Source organism: Plecotus auritus, assembly GCF_963455305.1.
Source record: "Plecotus auritus genome assembly, chromosome: 9".
Taxonomy (NCBI): domain Eukaryota; kingdom Metazoa; phylum Chordata; class Mammalia; order Chiroptera; family Vespertilionidae; genus Plecotus; species Plecotus auritus.
Genome location: NC_137783.1, coordinates 58814287 through 58837053, shown reverse-complemented (window position 1 = coordinate 58837053; position 22767 = coordinate 58814287). Strand labels below are relative to the sequence as shown.

Here is a 22767-nt window from a genome sequence, read left to right as displayed (position 1 = left end):
AGGACAATTAGGCAAGAGAATGACTGGCATCCAGATTGATAAAGGAAAAAGTAAAACTATTTTAAGGTATCATGATCTTGTGTGCAGAAAATCCTAAGGGTCCAGCCGGCATGGCTCAGTGTTTCAGCGTCAACCTATGAACCAGAAAGTCATGGTTCGATTCCCAGTCAGGGCACATGCCCGGGTTACCGGCTCGATCCCCAGTAGGGGGCATGCAAGAGCAGCTGATCAATGATTCTCTCTCATCATTGATGTTTCTCTATCTCTCTTCCTTGCTGAAATCAATAAAAATATATTTAAAAAAGAAAGAAAATCCTAAGGAGACCACAAAAAACTTAGTTTTAATTTAGAATTTCAGCAAAGTAGAATGACACAAGATCAGTATACCTAATTAATTAATTATATTTCTATATAATAGCAATGGACACCACAAAAATGAAAGTGCAAAAACAATTCCATTTACAATGACATCAAAAAGAATAAAATATGTAGGACTAAATTCAATAAAAATCTAAAATTTGTACTTTAAAAACTTAAGACAAATAAATAGAACGTATTCCAGTTTCTTGGAAGGTTTAATATTGTTAGAATAACAATTTCCAAATCAACCTGCAGATTCAACAGACGCTATCAAAATCTCAGCAGGATTTTTTGCAGAAATTGGCTGATTTTAAAATACATATGAAAATACAAAGGATACAAAATAGCCAATAAAGGAGAGCAAATTGGAGCACTCACACATCCCAATTTCAAAACTGATTCTCAAGCTACAATAATTAAGACATTGTGGTGCTGGCACAAGGATAGCTCTATATTTAGATCAACAAAATAAAATTGAAAGGCCAGAAATAAACTCTTCACATTTATAGTCAGTAGGTTTTCAACAAGGGTATGAAGACAATTAAGTAGGGGAAAATTGGTAATCATATTTTTATAGAAACCAAGAGCTTTAATTTCATGGATTCCTCTTCCCCTCCCCCCCAAATTAATGTAATTTGACCAGCATCTCCTCCCTCAAAATCTTTGAAAAGTTTTGTTATATGGAACAGTACTTTTTTTTTAATCCTCACCTGAGGACATGTTTGTTTGTTTGTTTGTTTGTTTGTTTGTTTGTTTTAGAAAGAGAGAAGGGAGAGAGAGAGAAACGTTGATGTGAGAAAGAAACATTAATCAGTTGCCTCCTGCGTTCGACCCAACTAGGGATCAAACCAAAGACCTTTCAGTGTACAGGCTGACGTTCCAACCAACTGAGCCATACCGGCTAGGGTGAAACAGTACATTTTTACTAACTTGAAAAGTCCCAGTGACAAGTAACCATCACATTATTTTCAAGTCACTGTATATGAATGAAGTATATTTGCTTTCAATCCTCATAGTCTTTTTAGTATAGTTGACCCTAACAAAGAGTGAGTTGATAATGACATGCACTTGACTTACTAAGGTTCATCATAGCCATTTTTTTAAATTTCCTATTTGTAATTAGTGACTCATTTTTTGATTGAAAGATAATTACCTCATCAAATCAAATGTCACATTTCGAAAAACCTCAAACCATAAGCATAATTTAAAATTAAGTCATTAATTTTAAATTCCGGAAAGGCCCAAAATTTATAAAACTATAATAATAAAAGCGTAATATGCTAATTAGACCAGACAGCCGAACGTCCTTCCTGACAAAGCCATGGCGGCTGCGAGGGCCGAGGGCTGGCAGCCGTGGCGGCAGGGTGATGGGGCGGCGCCTTCCCCTGATTGGCCCGGTCACCTCCCACAAACGGAGGCCAGACTGCGGCTTAGGACATCCCCTGAGGGATCCCAGACTGTGAGAGGGGGCAGGCTGGGCTGAGGGACACCCCCTCTCCAGTGCACAAATTTTCATGCACTGGGCCTCTAGTGTATGAATATTATTCATGGCATGGCATCTATTCAGTGTGTGCTTATTATTGCCCAGCCAACCATTTCTGTGTGATAAGAGTAGATGTGTTTGCTTATTTGTGCAACTTTTGCTGAGAATATATGCATAAGCCAGAAATCAAAAACCAGTACAGAGCTATGATTTTTCCTAATCAGGAATGCACTTACTAAACAAAGGTCAGCATTTCACAAAGGGACCTGTTAGAGAGTTGCTAAATGTGTATGTACTGTCCTTCAGGGGCTTTTTCTAACCATTTTTGTGTGGAAAGCTTGGAAAAATGTATTGAACGTGCCCTTCATAAGAATGTATTGTATTGCACAATTAATCATATTGTGCTCTTAGAGTAGCATTTCTCAAACTAGGGTTCGGTTCATACCAAATTTTGTGTATGCATTTATTGGAAAGAGGGTCTATAGCTTTCTTTCTAAGATTATCAAAGGAATAATTATTAAGGTAATTTTGCTCTTGCATAACTGATCCAAATTGTTCTGCTTTTATAGTTTCTGCTCATTTTATTTAATGATCATTTGGTCTGACACATCATAAAATGGTGTTTGATAGATAGTAGCTGTGAAATGAAAGTTATTTTCTCCTTTCAGACTGTTACTCTGTAAATGGTTACTTCTCATAGATTTCACTTTACCTTTTTCTAGGGCTGTTCTTCCTAAACTCTGTTGCACTGTTGCTTCAAATTTATTATTATACTAGAGGCCCGGTGCACAGATTTGTGCATGGGGGGTGGGGGACCGTGGGAGGTTGGCCGCTGGCCCCAAGGAGGGAGCCAGCCCTCAGCCCCCCTAGCAAAGGGCTCACGTCCGCCACTTCCCCCCCCGCCCCCAGTTCCCCATTGCAGCCCAGGGCCCGAAGGCCCTGGCAGGTGGATGAGAGGAGGCAACGGTCGCCAGGCTGGGCACAGAAGGAATGGGTGCCGACACCACCATCAGCGCCCCGCCTCACCCCTTCTCCTTCCCTCACTGCTGCACCACCACTGCGGTGGGCAGGCAGCTCCCAGGAAAGGGAGAGGACGGGAGCGAGACAAACCCTTGTGTCGAGGGCTGACTTTCATTAGATAGTGAGGGAGCTGCTCTGCTACGTACAAAACCCCGACCCAGAAGCAGATCTCTACAAATGGTTTAGCACCAGGGACCGATGGGGGCCAGAGGGAGGGGCCATGGGCTGTTGGCTGTGGGAGTGCACTGACCACCAGGGGCAGCTCCTGCGTTGAGTGTCTGCCCCCTGGTGGTCACTGGGCATCATAGCAACTGGTCGACCAATCATTCTGCTGGTTTGGTCATAACAGTCACTTAGGCTTTTATATATATAGATAAGGCAAATTACATGCAATCTGTAAAATTTACATTGAGAAGCACAGTTCTGAACAAGAATCCTTCCTAAGAATGAAGGTGCATAACTATATATGTTGTATATTTCATTTCACTTTGATTTAGGTGTTGCTGTTGTTGCAGAAAGTTTTATTTTTGTTTAAGTATAGTTAAGTTTTAGTTAATTTAAGATGATACTTTCTGTGAAAAACTGCTTTAACAAATTAAAAAACACTCTGCAAGTACTCTGTCCTGAGGGGAGCTCAGCTTGGTTTTCATTGTTACCCCTTTAGGATACAGATGAGTTTATTTTACCAACTGGAGCTAATAAAACCCGGGGCAGATTTGAACTGGCCTTCTTTACCATTGGAGGATGTTGTATGACAGGTGGGTATAATAAAAGTGTTCTTAATCTAAGTAGTCAAAGATGCTTAAAATCAAAAGCCATTAGAATATTTTACATTTTTCATCTTTTCCTGTTATATAAAAAATGAAAAAAAATCAGAAGTGCAGTTGTTTTTAAATATAAAGATGTATTATTTGGATGAATTGTTACTATGATTTACCAGGGGCTGCATTTGGGGCAATGAACGGTCTACGACTAGGATTGAAAGAAACCCAGAACATGGCCTGGTCCAAACCAAGAAACGTACAGTAAGTCTCATGTAATCATCTGATGTAATGTTGAATATTAACCTCTACTCTGTTGGCTTGATGAGCACTATCTTGAGATTACAAATGTTGAGAGTATTGATATACTTTTTGGTCACTCTTTTTTTCTTACTCAAAATAAAAGGAACTAAGAAATCGAGTTAGTGACTCTTAAGCTTTTAAAAGGAATGATTTTTGAGCCAGTGTCCTTCAGTCAGCTAGTGCTATCCCATTCTAACTTCTCAGCTACACCTGTTTCATTCTGCAGGTCTATAAAACCTGATTTTCAAATTGTTGAATGACTAGTGTATTATTTGGATTGTTCAGGGGCATCCATAACCATAGGACATGGTAGTGAAGAAATAAAAAGCATGTAAGAGTGGTTGCTAGATTTACTATTACTTGACTTGAATTTAACTTCACTTTCTACTTCTGAAATGAAACGCTACAGAAAATTTAAATCAAATTCCTAGAACTTAGAGATAGTTCCAGAAGGAATAAGACAGTTTTCTTAGAAAACTGTTTTGCAGAAAAGGGAAAGTACAATTAAAAAGATCAGAAAGTGTATCCTATATAATAAAAGCCCAGCAACCAAATGGCAGAACGACTGGTCGACCAGTTGCTATGACGCACACTGACCACCAGGGGCAGACGCTCAATGCAGGAGCTGCCACCTGGTGGTCAGTGTACTCCCACAGTGGGAACGCCACTCTGCTGACTGGGATGAGCGGCGCTCCCACAGTGGGCCGATCCCCACAGGCCACTTCCCCCACCAGTGCACAAATCCTGTTTACCGGGCTTCTAGTATAATATATATCTTCACCCAGCTTAAGAAATAAACATGACCAGTCCCTGTTGACATTCCCTTAATATATTGTTTAGTTTTGTATGTTTTTATACTTTATATGAGTGAAATCACAGTACATATATATATATATATATTTTTTTTTTTTTTAAATGAGAGTCTTGTAGGTCTTATTTTTTATTGTTATTGATTTTTTTAGAGAGAGAGGAGGGGAAAGGAATAGAGAGAGAAAGAAACATGTATGAGAGAAGAGCATCATCAATCGGCTGGCTGCTGCAAAGCCCCTACCGGGGAATGATCTCATAACCTGGGCATGTGCCTTGACAGGGAATTGAACCAGCAACCTATTGGTTCCTGGGTCTATATTCAACTGCTGAGCACACCAGCTGGGCTACATGTATTCTTCAATAGCTCACATAGAACACTTGAAACTCCATCTTCATTATTTATTGTTTAACCAGCAGATGGCAGCAGGTGTCTGCTAGAATTAGATCTTGGGAAATTTGAAGGTATATTCCTATTACTGTGTTGATCGTTGCCCTTGCTTTACTAGCCCAGATTCTTGACTATTCTTATATATATATTCTTAATATTTGTTTTTTACTCCAATAATTTTTTTTTTTTTACTTTTTGTATTGTGGAAAATTTGGAATATCTATAAAAGTAGGCAAAATAGTACAGTGAACACCTATGAACCATAATTTACTCTCAACGGCCATCAAAGACCAATTGTATCCCATTTTCTTCTTCCCTTCCATATTATTATGAAACTAATTCCCAGTGAAACTAATTCCCAGTGTCCTATCATTAAATATTAATTTTGAAGATCTAGAAAAGATAACCTTTGTTTTTTAAAACAGTAATAGTTATTAATTTTTAGAGAGTCAAATTAGTTTGCATTTTTTTAAATATTTCACACCGTTTTTTACATAATCATGCTGCTCTTCTTAGATAAGGAGACAGCATTTGAAAATGGAAAGAAGGTAGGGTTTCAAGCTAGACAGATCTATGTAGCTTCAAAGCCTAGTTCTATTACTTGCTATTTTGTAATCTTAGGTAAGCTTTCCATACTGTCTGCCTATAAAGATTGTTGAGAGATGATTAAAGTTAGAAGTAAAGGCCCAATATATGGAGGTATGGTGCCCAATTGCATCCCAAAGAATTTTACCAATTTGCAGTGCTATCAACAGTACAACACTATGAAAATTAATAGTTTTAAAAGCTTGTGACAGCCTTAGTCGGTATTGCTTAGTTGATGAGTGTTGTCCAAAGCACTTTCTGGTCATCGGTTCAATTCCTGGCCAGGGCACAAACCCAAGTTGCGGGTTTGATCCCTCGTCCTGATACGTGACGAAGTCAGCCGATTAGTGTTTCTCTCTCACATTGATGTTTCCATCTCTCTTCCTTTGTTTAAAAATAAAAAAAAGAGTGGTTTCTGTTCGACAATTTTTTTTAAAAGGCTTGTGACAAATGTAAAAACAACGTGCTAAACCTTAAATATATTAGTAAATAATTAATTAAAACAATATATTTCTCCATAAACAACCTTTTATAAGTAATACAAATTTATTTTATTGAGCATTAATATTTAGTTCTTTTTTTTGTTTGCTGCTATAATTCTGTAATGCCCAGCAGTAGTCAGCTATCCAGACAGATCGTTCCTGTGATGGTGTTACACTGCTGGGAGAGAAATGTCCTGTCTTCTTCCTCCAGTTGCCTCTGTCACTGTTCTGGTGGCATCAGGCACTGGTGCAAGGCAGAACTGTGCTTCCTTGAGAGTGTGCTAAGCATCCACTTTGGTGGCTTAGTTCTAGTGTGGGAGCAGACACAGCGTGCTTTCTCCATGTGTTCTGGTTTGATTTTTCCTTCTCTTCGAGTACATATTTATTTTTAATTCTGCCTTATGTTCTATAATCCATGATTTGATTGTACTTAATATTCTCAACATATACCCCCTCCCCGCCCAAAAAAAACCTTAATTGCAATCTAGTTTGTTCATTATAATGGCCATGTCAGTTTCTGTATACTTTTTTTTTTTTTTTTCGTGTTTCTGTAAACTTCTTATAAAATACATTTTGGGCTGTCATTCAAACCCTTTATGTGTTTGACATATATTTAATTATTTTATATATGTAAGAAATTTCCTTACTTATTACTCAAAAAGGTTGGTGTTTTACCTTCATTTCTATTTCTATAAAGTAAAAGCCATTCTTAATGAATTCTGAGGAGATACTAAGTTTTTTCATGAAGAAAACTGGGAATTGTATTGATACTTTCTAAATAGCTGCAATTATGGTTTTTCACATTACTAGAGGAAATAATGATTCTAAATACAGATTCTTTGTCTTTCTGCCCTTGTAGGATTTTGAACATGGTGACGAGGCAAGGGGCACTTTGGGCTAATACTTTAGGTTCTCTGGGTAAGTAAAGATTCACTTGATAATAAATTATTAATGCAAAGAAAGAATGTACACATATCATGAACAGTTTGATCAACCAAAATTTTTTAAATTCTAGGAAAAGACCAGGAGCTACATAAAATAATCCCTAGGTGCTAATACCATCTTGTATACCATTTCCTTGTATACCAATTCTTAATGTTTCACATCTTTTAAAACTCGAAAAAAAATATCTCAAGGTACCCTCCTGCCCAAGCACGACACCAAATAAAATCATGTTTTAACTAAATGAAATCCAAATAATTTAGGTCCAAGGCAAATGGCTTTGTATGTTAGGAAAATTTAGGGTGCTGTCATTAGATGTAATAGTTTCACCCAGCCTTCTTGCTCTGTTTGCCTAAGGCTGGTTTTCAGCATTCTGTTTACCTGAGTAGATTTTCCAGACTTAATTTCCCGAGTTACAGTAGGGCCTTTTGGATAATGAAAACATTTGCAATTCTAAGCAAGGGGGTAGTTCAGTGGTACTTAGGGCCCACTGCTTTCCTATTATATTGTTTATGAATGATTAACTCTTTGCTCATGACTTAAAATAAACCTACTTGGGGCCGAAACCGGTTTGGCTCAGTGGATAGAGCGTCGGCCTGCGGACTGAAAGGTCCCGGGTTCGATTCCGGTCAAGGGCATGTACCTTGGTTGCGGGCACATCCTCAGTGGGAGGTGTGCAGGAGGCAGCTGATCGATGTTTCTCTCTCATCGATGTTTCTGGCTCTCTATCCCTCTCCCTTCCTCTCTGTGAAATATCAATAAAATATATTTTTAAAAAAAATAAAATAAAATAAAAAAATAAACCTACTTGGGGCACTTACACTCCAGCATCCAAGGTTTTCTTGAGATATAACTTAGTTGAAAGCTTGGAAATCTTTTAAATATGCAGATTAAGTAGGGGAAAATGTAGGCATCTCATTGAAAGATAGAAAAGGCCTTTGACACAGTAAGATCCTAGCCTTGTCATGATTTGGAAGTAGTACATTTTCACACTATAAAGTCAGACTCGCATTTGGGGTCCTAGTAAATGGCTGCTTCCCTATGTTGCTCATGTCCCCTTTGCCCTAACCCCCATACATTGTCACCCTCCTTTGCTCTGTTTGATTGCTTGTATACTTAGAATACTCAGCCATTCTGTTCTACCCAGACTTTCTTAGATTTAGCATCAAAGTTCCCATGTACCAGGAAATTCTCAGTCCTAGGCAGACAGGGATGGCCAGTCACCCTGTGTGCTCCCTTTGTGATGTGATCAATCACAATGTTCTGCTCAAGTTCAATTTCAGTTAAATAAGTTGAAATTATTAAAGAAGAGCCTTTACCTACACTAATAAAAGAAAGATGCAAATTGACCGTACCTTCGCAACACCCACCAGCCAATCAGGAGTGAGCATGCAAATTAACCCAACAGAGATGGCGGGTTAATTTGCATACACAGGCACTGAGCAGCTGGGGGCAGGGTGGGATGCCTGCATCGTCGCCATGGTGACAACGCAGGCGTTCCACACCACCCCAGCCACTCCGGGCCTCTGGGCAGCGTGGGAAGGTGGGAAGGCAGCTCCAGGCCAGAGCAAAGGCAGAAAGGTGGCTCCGGGCTAGAGCGAAGGCAGTGCTGGCAGCCAGGGGAGGTAAGGCCCATTCTTGCATGAATCTTTGTGCATCCGGCCTCTAGTAAACTATAAAAACATCGCAACAAAGGAGTTGTAAGACTGATCTTGGTATAATGTTGAGGGGTCAAATGTGGCAGTTTTGAGAACAGGTAAGGAAAAGGGTTAATGCAGCAATTTTTCAACTGGTGTGCTGCAAGAATTTTCAAAACATGCAATATCTGACTGGTCAGGGGCACTGACCTCTTTTCCCTTAGATCAGTGGTCAGCAAACTGCAGCTCGCGAGCCACATGCGGCTCTTTGGCCGCTTGAGTGTGGCTCTTCCACCAAGTACCATGGCCTGGGCGAGTCTATTTTGAAGAAGTGGCGTTAGAAGAAGTTTAAGTTTTAAAAATTTCTCAAAAGAAATTTCAGTCGTTGTACTGTTGATATTTGGCTCTGTTGACTAATGAGTTTGCCGACCAGTGCCTTAGATTATCAGTTTTTTTAAAATATGTTTTTATTGATTTCAGAAAGGAAGAGAGGGGGAGGGAGAATGAGATAGAAACATCAATGATGAGAGAGAACCATTGATCAGCTGCCTCCTGCACGCTCCCCAAGGGGACCAAGCCTGCAACCAGGGCATGGGCCCTGACCTGGAATCAAACCGTGACCTCCTGGTTCATAGGTTGATGCTCAGGTGCTATGCCGGCCAGGCCTTAGGTTGTCAAATTTTATTTTTAAATGACAACAGCTAACACAACATAGCTGTCTGAAATGAATAAATGAAAATTATACCTAATTTTTGGTCAGATCAGCAAAAATTATATTTTTAAGTTTTATTTTTCTCACAATAGAAATACATGTGTTTTTGTTTCTAAATCTGAAGTACAGTTACTATAAATAAAATACAAGTGAAAATTAAAGAGATTCTTCATGGGACTCCCCAGTAGTACTTTTTTTTTTTTAAATATACTAGTATACACTGATTAGCCAGATTATTATGATCTCTGAATGCATAATAATCTGGCCATTCAGTGTATATCCTATATAATAAAAGGCTAATATGCAAATTGTCCCCTCTACCAGGAGTTCAACCAGCAGGCAGGCAGGCCAGCCGCCCATGTCCCTTCCCCCTGGCCAGGCTGGCCAAACCCCACCCATGCATGAATTCATGCACTGGGCCTCTAATAAATATATATATATATACACACACACACACACACTGAGTGGCCAGATTATTATGCATTCAGAGATCATAATAATCTAGCCATTCAGTGTATATATATGTGTGTGTGTATTGATTTCAGAGAGGAAGGGAGAGGGAGAGATAGAAACATCAGTGATGCGAGTGAATCACCGATCGGCTGCCTCCTGCATGCCCCCCACTGGGGATCAAGCCCACAACCCAGGCATGTGCCCTTGACCGGGAATCCAACCCAGGACCCTTCAGTCCGTAGACTGATACTCTATCTATTGAGCCAAACTGGCTAGGGATGGTACTTTCCATAATTGGCTTCTATTAATATTTCTTCTAAACCTTTCCAAATAACTTATTTGCATATCCGGAGTCATAGTCACTTGCCTGGATTAGTGACTATAGCTCGTCCTCCTTTTTGTTTTCAGTATATATAGCATTCCATCATGTGGGAAGTCCCTTTTTGGTTCAGTGTCTTCCTGATGGGCATTTTAGTTGTAGCCAGGCTTTTGCTATTACAAACAGTGTTCAAGTGGTCACTCTTTATATACCTTTGAATACTTACAGAATGATGACTGTAGGATACATTTATCTAAGTATAATTTCTATACTGGCTTTTAATCACTTTTATATTACTGATCAGTTCCATTTCCCCTGTAGCTTTGCTTTATAGTGCATTTGGTGTCATCATTGAGAAAACACGAGGTGCAGAAGATGACCTCAATACAGTAGCAGCTGGAACTATGACGGGCATGTTGTATAAATGTACAGGTAGGAGATTTTGAATAGAGAGCTCTCTTAATACACTTGAAGTATGCTTTTGATGCATAGTTTTCTAATGAAACTGCATCTTTTTTTTTTTTCCCGTATAATATAGTGTTCTCAGAAACCAGAGATTTTTTTGGTTTTTGTTTGTTTAGTTTTGGTAAAATACATATAAGATTAACAGTCTGAACCATTTTTTTAAATATATTTTATTGATTTCTTTTACAGAGAGGAAGGGAGAGGTATAGAGAGTTAGAAACATCGATGAGAGAGAAACATCGATCAGCTGCCTCCTGCATATCCCCTACTGGGGATGTCCCCGCAACAAACGTACATGTGACTGGAATTGAACCTGGGACCCTTCAGTCCGCAGGTCGACGCTCTATCCACTGAGCCAGACCGGTTAGAGCTGAACCATATTTAAAGTGTACAGTTTAGTAAAGTTAAATATATTTACATTGTTGTGCAACCAATCTCCAGAACTTTTCTTCATTTTGCAAAATGGAAACTACTCATTAAACAACTCTCCATTTCTCACTTCAGCCCCTGGCAAGTACCATTTTGCTTTCTATCTATGAAATTGACTACTTTAGGTACCTCATGTAAGTGGAATCATACAGTATTTGTCGTTTTGTGACTGGCTTATTTCATTTAGTGTAATGTCCTCAAGGTTCATCCATGTTATAGCATGTGTCACAATTTTTTTCCATCCTAAGCAGATACTTGGTTGCTTCCACCTTTGCCTACCTTGAATAATACTGTTATGAATGAACATTAGATAAACTAAATACCATTCAATTTTGAAAAATAACCAAAGTCCTAAGAGTTGATCCTGGGGAAGATCAAATATCAAATTCTCCTCTAAAATGGAAAAATAATTGACATTCACTGAATTATGATTATACTCTCAGCAGTGAATACTTAATAATTTGTTTCATTTAAAACTCTGTGAGATGAGAATCACACTCCAGCTTTATAGATGAGCACAGTATTAAGACGACCTTTTTCAAAATGTCATATAAACAGTGACAGCCCCAAATTTTTCATCACTTCAGTTTTAAATTATGTAATTAAACTTTATAAGTTCTATACTCCTGTCTCTGAAGAGCACTTTTATTTGTTTGATTGCTTTGTTATGTCTGAGACACTTGATTAACTGAGCAATTCTGTTTATTAGGAATTCTTTCATCACATATATCAGGTAGTATTTTTGTTCAATTTTTACGAGAAAGAAATGTGAGAAGTCTCACATGATTATAAAGTCCAAGTTTTCCCACCATATCTAGAGTGAGAGGCTTTTCTGTATTGAAATAGATTCCATTTGGAATTTTATTCCTAAGAGCTCACACAACTTCTTGCACCATTTATGATATATTTACACACATACAGTTTCCAGGTGGAATATGTCCATGAAATGTTGCCTTGGCATAGAAAAAGCTTAAAAACCTAAAAATACTTTCACATTGAAAATCTGTAGGGTCAGACAAAAGAATTTTAAATTTTAATTGGGAGCACAAAGGTCGCACTCAGCCAGAAAGGGTTTTTAAATAACAAATTACTATTTTAAAAAACGAAGATTTCACAAAAATCTGGAATTCCAGCTTCTTTTGAATAAATGGAAGACACCAAGCTCACACTGTTTGGTGGCAAATGGCTGGAGCAGAGTGGGGAGCCACTTCTACCTCAGTGGGTGGGCATGGAAGCTGAGTCCCCACCATTCCCTGTATTCTTACTCAAAGTAAGCTATTATGGCATTTCCTGTGTTAGGAGCAGTTCTGAATATATGAATGCAAATTATCTAATTTAAGGCATTATCCATGTTTAAAAAATAGAAAGGAAAAGGCTGAATACTTGATATTATCAAAAGAAATGGTAGCCTGTTTTCTGTGTCACGGACTTCCTTACAGTAATAGCTTGGGACAGCTTCCACATAAATTATGGAATAGAAAGCCCTTGGCTCAAAAGAGAAAAAGCAAAAAGATTATCCATTAATTCTGTTAGGTGATGAGTTGGTTGCAGCTCCCTTTCGGTTGTGGACATAGAGGAAATAAATGATCTGCTGAACCAAAATTCCAGCATTTCTTCCCGTCCCTGCCTCAGCAAAGGCAGATTGGTGTCTTTTATTGATTTTGTGTGGCAGGAATGCAAATGTGTAACTTCAACTTTCAGATTTGGAAAAGAGTTTGTGCACTCTAGTCTAGAGCAGCATAAACTGTTAGGGGAGGAATTTCACATTTAGGGAAAGGCTGACCTAAATTATTTCCAATCCCCAGTGTACTCTTCAAAATAGAATTTAAAAAAAAAATAAAAAAAATGGAAGGACTTCAGCTCTAACCAGTTTGGCTGAATGGATAGAGCGTCGGCCTGTGGACTGAAGGGTCCTAGGTTCTATTCCGGTCAAGGGCACATGCCCAGGTTGTGGACTCAATCCTCCGTAGGGGTTGTGCAGGAGGCACCCAATCAATGATAGAAACATCAAACATTGATGTTTCTATCTCTCCATCTCCCTTTCTCTCTGAAATCAACTCTCTATACACACACACACACACACACATCTATAATAATAAAAGCATAATATGCTAATTAGACTGGGTGGCCAGACAAAGAGCAGCCCCGGCCCTCGGAGCCCCTTGCAGGAATTTCGTGCATCAGGCCTCTGGTATAAAATAATAATAAATGTATTTAAAAAGGTGGCGGGGGAGGATTTTAGAATGAAAGTAGTATGATCCAATGTAGCCACTTTAGTACAAAAGTAGTACTTCTGCAGCTACTTAGTAGAAAGAAAAATTATGAGGAAAATACTACATGAGAAAATGTGCTATTGTAACCAGACAATCAAGGAGTCTGGGCTGCCTGTCACTACTTCAGCCAATTAAGCAGAGACAGGGTTGAATCATAATGAGCGTTTATTCCAGTACTACCAGCATTATGGGAGAGCAGCAGGTCATCCACAAAAATCAGCTCTGCCCTCTACCATAAGCCAGCTGCTTATATTGGGTAGAAGGACAAAGATTACATGGGAAAGTGGGCCCAGGATAATCACTACAGGTTACAAGTCATGCAGACTTGGGGGGCGTGGGGAGTGTCACATAGGGTGTGCGCCCCAGGACCAAATTATAGGTAATAGGGGCTGGAGTTGTAAAGAACAGGTGCCTCCAGGACCAGATTATCTCAGCCTTGAGGTTATAAATCTTCCCATAACAATGAGCAGTTCTTGGGACAGGAGGTTGGACTGCTTTCCGGTATTAGCTCTCATGTCCCAGGGTGTACAATTCCCAGCCAAGTGAAAACGTGCTTTCTAGTCAGAACAATACCATCATGGTTAACAAAGCATGATTAATATGTCTTATAGTTTCCAATATTCTATTTCTGCCCCTAACATTGTCACACCAGAAAGAGGCTAATTTTTTTTAATCCTCACCCAAGTGTATGTTTATTGATTTTAGAGATAGAGGAGGGGAGAAAGAAACATCTATCGGTTGTCTCCCATACGCACCGACTGGGGTTTGAACCTGCAACTTTTTTTGGTGTATGACAACACTCCAACCAACTGAGCCACCCTGCAGGGTCAAGAAGATAATTTTTAAAGTAATAATTCAGATATGATTTTTTTTTTCAATTTTTTAAATTTTGCCCTAGCCGGTTTGGCTCAGTGGATAGAGCGTCAGCCTGCGGACTGAAGGGTCCTTGGTTCGATTCCGGTCAAGGGCACATGCCTGGGTTGCAGACCCGATCCCCATGAATGCCAGTCCTTCAAAATTAAATTTCTATGTGTCAAAAGGAGGAGCCTCTTGATGACTTCTTTGTTTCTGTTACTGGCATCAGCATTGTTCCAGCAAATAAAAATGCATGTAACATGTAAAATAGGCAAAGGGCTAACTGCCATAATATGTAAAACATTTCAACAAATCACTCAAATAAAAAATGGAGTAAGGATATGTCAGACACTTCAGGGGGAAAATATAAATGACTGCTAAATGATAGAAGTGGTTCAGTCTCATAAGCAGCCAGGAAAAGTAAAAGAAAGCATTACGATAATATTTTTCACCAACTGGCTTAAATAAGGTGATGGTAGATGGCATTTAATATTGGCAAAAGATAAGCAAGTGTTTTGAAGGGAAATTTGGCATTAGTTATTAATATTTAAAATATGTAGATCCTTTACTCAAGTAATCTAACATTCGGCAGTTTATTCTACAGCAAACTAAGGCATACATGCAAAACTGTATGTCCCAAGGCTTTTGAGACTCACCTCAAGGAGAAGGTGATGTTTGAACAAAGACTGACACATGAGGGAGCATGTGAGGTGGGAGTCGAGGGAGTGATTTAGATAAAGGCCCTGAAGCATGAGTTCAAAGGCATTGGGAGGAGTATTTGAATCTGGGGTCATAAAAATGGCAAGGGACCAAATCATGGAGCAGATAGAGAGCTTCATAGGCCACAGTAAAGAATCTGGCTTGACTGGACATCCGTTAATCTTACCTCCTAAATACCAGCATTTATTTTTACTTATAAACCTTAAATTGTTTGTAACTTCCAGAGAGAATTAAAGTACAAAGTTTATACCAAGAGGTGTTCACTCAGGGTTGATAAACCCTCTAAAACTTCCATAAGATTCTGAAAGAGTCTGAGACACTCCCTACCACCCACAGAAAAGCCCCCTCAAAAAAGACTAAGGATCTGTGAAAATAGCCCTAAAAGGACACAGTAATGTGGGGAGTCAAAAACAGCTGAGATAGTTTAGTGTTGCATGGAAGAACTGGGATTGCATGGAAGAGAGGGGTGAGACTGCTGAGGGAAGCACAGCCAAGTTAGTCTCTGCTATCCAGTCATCCATCACTTCCACTGTCTAACAGCAAAGAGAAAAAACGGGGAAGCAGGAAACAGCCTCCAGTGACCCAGTCACCTTTGATTTATATCTTTTTCTCACTATTCCCTCATTTCATCAGTGTGACCGCCTGGTTCATAGGTCAACACTCAACCACTGAGCCACGCCGGTTGGGCTCCATTGATTTTTAGAGGGCATGACAGGGAGGGGGAGAGACAGAGAGAAACATCCATGTGAGAGAGAGAGAGAGAGAGAGAGAGAGAGATCAATTGGCTGCCTCCTATAAGCACAACCACAAGGGCTGGGGATCAAGCCTGCAACTGAGGTACGTGCCCTTGACCAGAATCAAACCTGGCACCCTTCAGTTCACGGGCCAATGCCCCTGTATCCACTGAGCCAAACCAGCTAGGGCGATAGTCATGTTCTTTAGAATCATGAAGATAAAGACAAAGAATTAGGGAACAGGGAATTAAGGTGAGGATGGGACTGCACCAGACTATTGTGCATAACGAAAGTCTTTTAGTGCTATCTTGACTTTTAAAATTATGTATTGGGCTACTTCGATAAAAACAAAAGTGAGTAAAGATGTATCAACATAAAAATTAGGCATTACTTTGGGAGTGAGGTGGAGAGATACTGTTTAGTAGGTACAGAGTTTCAGTTTTGCAAGATGAAAGTTCTCTGGAGATGGATGATGATGGTAGCACAGCATTGCCAGTGTACTTAATGCCACTGAACTGAACACTTATAGTAAATAACCATGTTACATGTATTTTACTACAGTTTTTAAAAGTAATACAAAACAATTGTCAAGTTCATGCAAAAAAATTTTTGAATGGTGTTTAGTAGCCATCTCAGTGTGTAGGTAAGGTTGTTCCTCTGAAGCAGGGGCCACCAGTTCCTGTTTGCCAGATCCGTCTCTGTTCCTTATGCTTTACTTTTTTTTTTTTTAAGTTACATTTTAAATGCTTATATCAGTACTGCATAATAGCCTTTGGTCCCTCAGAGCCTAAAATACTTATTTTCTGTCCATTTTAAGAAAAATTTGCCAATTCCTGCTCTAAAGTAACTGTCAGTTCAATACATAAGCTCTGCCACTAGCCAGCTCTCTGCCTCCCAAAAGGCATTTAAAGATTCTGGGCCTCATTTCCCCATGATTAGAAGGAATATTTGCCCTCGCTGGAAGAGTTGTGTAAGGATCCAAAAGATGGAAGGTAAATCTGTGAAACACGTCTCATGTTTGTTGTGCTTTACAGACACCGACCGTTGGCCTTATTTGGTTACTCTGTGTTCAAAACAAGTTATTTGCTAATCAACTTCCTGTGCTTAGATAGCCAGAAGTAGTTTGATTACAGAAAGCCTAAAGCCAAGGTCCTCAAACTTTTAACAGATCAACCAGTTGGAAAACTCTAAAATTAGTGGTTAAGAGTTAAAACTAAAACATGGCTGGTATGTGATAAAAGGCTAGCCTAGAGTAAGGATTAACTGTGCTTAGTAAATCAAACACTGCATATTTTTGGTGTTTCCTTGCTGGAAATAATTTTTCTTCTAGTCTTCAAAGAAGTAACTTAATTGATTTGAACTGTTTGTTTTATTTTGGTCAGAAAGTAGAAAGCTTTCTGGGGGAGAAATTGTTCTTTGTGAATACTTAGTATGCTATTAATGCCCCAAAGATCGGAAAGCCTTCCAGTTTCATTGTTACCCCAGTGCCTATGCCCAGGAGGTTCATTTGATGGCTAAAAACTAGTGTAAAAATCTTTCCAAAAGGGCCAAGTAGAAACTATGTTAAGGTACTCAAAGCAGTTGGCCAACTGGCAGGCAGTTTGCAGCTATTCCCAAGCCCGCAGGCAGACTTCAGACCTCTAGGTCTGCAATCTACTAAAGGTCCAGGGAAGTTAGCCTGAATGTTTGATCCAGGAAAGAGTATCTGCAGAAATTATTATGCTTTCAGTTACTTGCCTGCCATCTTTTTTCTGATAAACCGCAGTGAGGCCACCTTAGCTCTTGCTTTGTGTTGACTCAGAATGGTTAGAGTATTAAATCATGTAATCTGTTTCAGAGAACCTTCATTATACTCAAAAGATCAGGTTTAGTAACTGAGCCATAGTGATCTTGCAGTTAGCTTAGTTTTTATTCTCCTGTACTTTGTAGTTTTTTCCATTTTAGGAAATGGGTCTAATTATAGTTCACTTTCAGCCCATAGAACTCTTTATTGACTTCAAAGATAATTTGTAGGTCCTTATTAAACTGAGATTGTTTTAAATTAGCAGATTGAGTGTATATTACTTTTGTTTCAACCACATTGAATACAGTTGCAAATTAAACTGCAATGCCTAGTCTAACTATAGCAAGATAATATAGAGATCTGCACTTAAAGGAGATATCTATTTAAATTTTTTTGATGTTTCTGACTCTCCTCCTCCCCATATTTGACATCTATTTATAGATGTTGTGTATGCAGTTTCTGTTTGGGTCTGCTTAAGAGAGATAATTAGGGCATTTCATAGTGGAAGCCTAATAAGCACATCAGCTATCAGAACTCTTCAGACTAGAGAGGCTCCTAGAAGGAGTGGCCACTTGATCTATCAGCTGAAACCATCTGGCAGGACATTCATTGCAGAAATGGTTGAAGTGAATTTGGCAACATCACTGAATTTCACAGAATTTACTGTCTCAGACCTCAATAAGGTAATCACTGGATTGCAGCTCCATTCCCTTTGCTTTCCTGACACAACTTGAAAAAAATACTCCATAGGTGCAGAAGTAGCTGCCTGAAGTTTATGGTCCCTACTTGTTTACGAAACTGTAAAAAACATCAAGTACTTAAGTTACTTTTGGTACCCCCCATTTGTCTTGGTAGACTTGGGAGCTATTTTCAAATAACTAGTTGAAACATTTTTGTTTCTGCATTTCAAACAAAATATCTATTGCTGATCGTTTTCAACACAAAAAATATTTTGTTGTTAAGCAAAAATAGTCTAATCCTTGAATGTTTTCAACTAGTGTGAGGATTGTTTTCAACTCATTGCTCAGTAGTTGTAGAAGATTGACACATCAGTGAAGGAATGGGGGGTGGGGAAGTGGTGCTTCACCAGCACCTAACTCAAAGCTTCATTATAGCCACTTATTACCACTACTTGAATCTTTAAAGTTAGTATTTTCAGAACATGTGCAGAGTCCAAAGGCTGCTCACTATTTCCAAAGAGTGTCGCCTTCTCTGTATTATTGCCTTAAGTCAGTTGACAGTGCCTGTGTAGTCTATATTAGCAGGAAATACTTTATCTGGCTGGGACTTCAATAATAAGCATAGATCTTTAAAAGTATTGTAAGAACAAGTCAGATTGAGAAGTCAAGAAATTGTTAATGCTGATTATCTTAGGTAAAAATTGTGACATTAAAAAATATTTTAAATATGAAACATAGTATGTATATTAAACATCATTTAGGGCATTTATCTCCTGATTGGTTTATTATATCACTTTAAAACTTTTACTCTCCGCTTGGAATGGAGTCTTTATAAACATGAATGCTATGTCTCAATCTTGATACTCATTTAATCCTTTGGTGCTAGGACACTATGCAATACAAATCTCTTTCTCTCTTCCCCAGGTGGTCTTCGAGGGGTAGCACGAGGTGGTCTAGCAGGACTGACACTTACTAGCCTCTATGCATTATATAACAACTGGGAGCACATGAAGGGCTCCTTGCTGCAACAGTCACTCTGAAGATTCTGCCAACTTGTGACTAGAGGACACTTTAGTAGTCATCCAGATCAATTTATGAGTCAGTATGGAGTTCTCTCCTATACCTACAAATAGTTTGAAAAATTGTGCAGATTTCCGAATTGCTGTGATGAAGATGGTTGACTAGACTGGCTCTCCTTCCAGCCATTAGTGAGTTGAAGCCAAAACCCTTTGGTGGCTGAGTAATATGGTTCTTTTTCAAGATCTTGCACCTGTTCTCTGTTACCTCCTGAACTGGAAAACCACTTACTCCCATCATTCAGATCATTCTTGTTGTCAGTACTATATCACCATGTTTGTTCATTTAATGATCCAAGATTGTAAGATTGCCTTGTATTCCCAATAAAGTGTGAAAAACCAAAGTCCACTCCAATGTAAACATAGTGTTTCCATTTAAAAACATTTTTCTGATTTTAAAGTGAAATTTACCCTTAGCATTTTTTTCTGCCCCAACTAGGCTAAAACATATTTTCATGTTTGTGTTGAAATGCAGGGTTACTGGCAGTATTAGCAGGTGGGTTAAGATTTTCCTCCAATAGAGTTGACACTAAATAACCTCAAGATACTTCAGATTAAACATTATGCCATTAGAGTAGTGTGCTAGAACCACCTGTGCAGTGATCATGCTTAATAATGTATATATTAACTCATCCCCTTTCTGGGGATAGTTAGAAAAAGAGATGTAACAGATAAGAGTTTTACGTTTTTAAGGAAGCCTTGGGAAAGCGAAAGGAAATAAAGGCAAGTTATTTCTAGTTTCTATATATGAAAATATAAAATTGCACTGCAGATTATACATATACATAATAAATTCTAAACTGGTAGTTATGATTGGAAAAAGTGGGGCCTTTTTGGATGCATCTAATGAGGGATTTGGCAGAAAGTTTTAGCAAATTAAAAATTGAAAGGAGTAACATGAAGAGTTTGTAGCAACAGACTGAAAATGGAAGTTAGTAGCAGCATACCTGTTCTTGCTAATTTAAGATTCATAAAATACAGATATTTTATTGAATATAAAAATTTTTGTTATCAGTGTACTACTAACCAAAGGTTATCACATTTACATGTGATAGAATATTTTGTTACAAAGTACTTTTACAAATACACACAACTATGGCTGTTAGACTTTTAATGGAGGAAAGTACAAAATGCATCAATGCAAAAGACTTTTACATACTAATTAGCAAAGTGATTAATGTAAATTTAGGAATACACAGTGTTAAACCTCAAAAACTACAGTTTCCTGCAACCTAAGATAATGGAAAGGCTCCTTAAGTTTTTACCCACCACCTTTATTAAAGTTTTAAATGGTGTCTGGGAGAGACAAAATAATAGAGGGCTTTTTCCAGCCATGGTTCAAGAATTCCAATGAAGCCGTATGGGAAATGACACTGTTAAAACTGAAATTTCCCCAAAAGGGCTTTCTAGATGACATCACACACTTTAAAAGTATTTCCAATACCATATACCAGGGTAAGTTGAGTGGCTTAATTTAGAAGCCTGGAAAGCAGCTATATCAAAGAATTTAAAAACATAATTCCCATCTCTCTCCTACAGAGAAACTTTTTAAATCGTGGGCATGACTTTAAGGATTTTGAGAAAACACCAGTTTTCATAAAGCTTCAATAAACACCCCAAGGCACAAGTGTTCAGAACAGCCTGCTCACTGCACTTTTAGAGGTAAAGATACAAGGTACACTGCTTGCAGTAAGGACATTTAATTTATCCCTAGTTAAAAGCACCAAGTGTCAATGTCAAGCTCAACTTCCATTTACACAGGATACACCAATAACCAACCCTTAGGATAATGAATAGTTCAAGTACTATATTTCCAACATGTTTTGCCTTTTGCTATCTGATTAATCGGCACTAGGGCTCTTTTGCTTGCATTTCTTCAGAATATTTTCAAATAGGATTACCCAGAATATCATCTTAAAGCAATTTAGAGCTTTTCTAAAAGAGCTCACTAGATAATTTAATAACACTTAAGGAAATAAAGACAAAATTTGCAGTAGCTTAATTTCTTCCAAAAGAAAATAGAATCTGACCTGTGGGCTAACCATTTTGTAATTAATGTCAAAAATTGCCAAGATGTTGGCACACATTTTGGTTTACAAAAAAACAAAAAAATCTCTATTCTCAAGGTTATTTGTGTGAAGTATGCTATATATTACTTAAACAGAAGAAATAATTACTTCCACCACTAATGGAAAAAACCCACAGCAAGGGAAGCATCTAAAGAAGGGTAACCAAAAGGTTAAGGAAGTTGACTAGCTTTAAATCAACTTGATTATAGAACTCTTTCATTTTTAAAACTACAGTTTTAATATACTAATAACACAATTTAAGGAGCCATGGAGGCTTGTGAAAGAAATATCCACCAAGATACTGTGTTTCTTTCTAGTGTAGGGGTGAATTGTAAGAAGAAACTGAATCACCTCAGCATCAACAGTCTTTTTCTTTTACACAGTAATTCATAAGTGATGACATTTCACTAGTTCAAAATTAGGCAGGAAAGGAACTAAACTGGCTGGTCACACCCAGAAACACTATGATTTGGCAAGCTGCAGTCACCCGGCTCATGGAAATGTGATGATTTGCAGAAAAGTTGCTTGATTCTAGTACTCCATTCCTTCACATCTGTAATGAAAGGCCCACATATAAACAATCACTTCACTGTAGCATAAAAACATTTCTCCCCACTTTAAAAGCTCACTCATTTCTCAATAAGCTATTTGAATCCACACAGGTTCTAAAAATTCCTGACAACTACATCATTATCTTGTAATGCCACTTTCAAGTATGTACTAGTTATTTCATAAAGCAAGTTCAGGTGAAATACATGAAATTTTATTATCTCCCTCTCCCCCAAACCCTTATTTGCCTAATATTCCATTAATATGAATCTGGTTTAATAGGCAAAGTACGAGTTTATATATAAGAAAACATAAGCTGTAAGATCTAATACGTAGACTATTGGTGTGTACCCACCTGTAGAGGAGTTCGATATAGCCACTTTTCTTTATCAACTTTAAGCTGCATACAGGCAAAGAGATCACAAACTGCTGGGAGGGCATAGTTATGTTCTGGGGGGAAGTTATGTTCCTCCTGCAGGGGTGAATTAAGTAATACTTCCTGCAAGACAAAAAGATGGGTTGCTACAAATTATCTTCCCAATAATACAGTGTCAATAAGGAATAATGTAAATGTTGGGCATTCTCTCTAATAAGAGCAAAGGTGACAATTGTTTCCTCTGCCCCTAAATTTTTTCCCATAAGTAGCAATAAAACAGGTTGGTGTTTTTCGTGCATTTTTCCCCTTGCAGGATGGGGATTGTGGACCTGGAAAATGCACAAAAATTTGTCTGAATATTCACAAATCCTCCATTCTGTTGCTAACAATGCACCAAAATCAATACTTAAGCAAAATTTAACTTAACATGTTTAAGGATCTGGGCCATTTGTAAGGTTTGGGATTAAGGAAGTAAAAACCTGTTAAATATATTTCAAATGGTG

At 38.3% G+C, this 22767-nt stretch overlaps 2 protein-coding genes across 10 annotated transcripts in view; one reads left to right on the top strand and one right to left on the bottom strand.

The window, feature by feature from the left end:
* Positions 1-20266, top strand: part of LOC308257526 (mitochondrial import inner membrane translocase subunit Tim23) — a 33839-nt gene extending 13573 nt beyond the window's left edge. Inside the window, exons 3-7 of one of the 2 annotated variants that reach the window (XM_080687394.1) lie at positions 3528-3621; positions 3804-3888; positions 7052-7110; positions 10577-10687; positions 19119-20266. In XM_080687394.1, the coding sequence (XP_080543520.1) occupies positions 3528-3621; positions 3804-3888; positions 7052-7110; positions 10577-10687; positions 19119-19234 (465 nt within the window). In that variant the 3' untranslated portion in view covers positions 19235-20266. The remainder of the gene's footprint in view (positions 1-3527; positions 3622-3803; positions 3889-7051; positions 7111-10576; positions 10688-19118) is intronic. The other variant, XM_080687395.1, reaches the window with a different exon arrangement.
* A 98-nt stretch (positions 20267-20364) lies between these two features.
* NCOA4 (nuclear receptor coactivator 4) overlaps positions 20365-22767 on the bottom strand; it is a 34445-nt gene continuing 32042 nt past the window's right edge. For all 8 annotated transcript variants that reach the window (XM_080687385.1, XM_080687391.1, XM_080687392.1 and 5 more), the window contains 2 exons: positions 22244-22387; positions 20365-21892 (listed from right to left, as the gene is read on the bottom strand). In XM_080687385.1, coding sequence (XP_080543511.1) covers positions 21887-21892; positions 22244-22387 — 150 coding nt within the window. In that variant the 3' untranslated portion in view covers positions 20365-21886. The remainder of the gene's footprint in view (positions 21893-22243; positions 22388-22767) is intronic.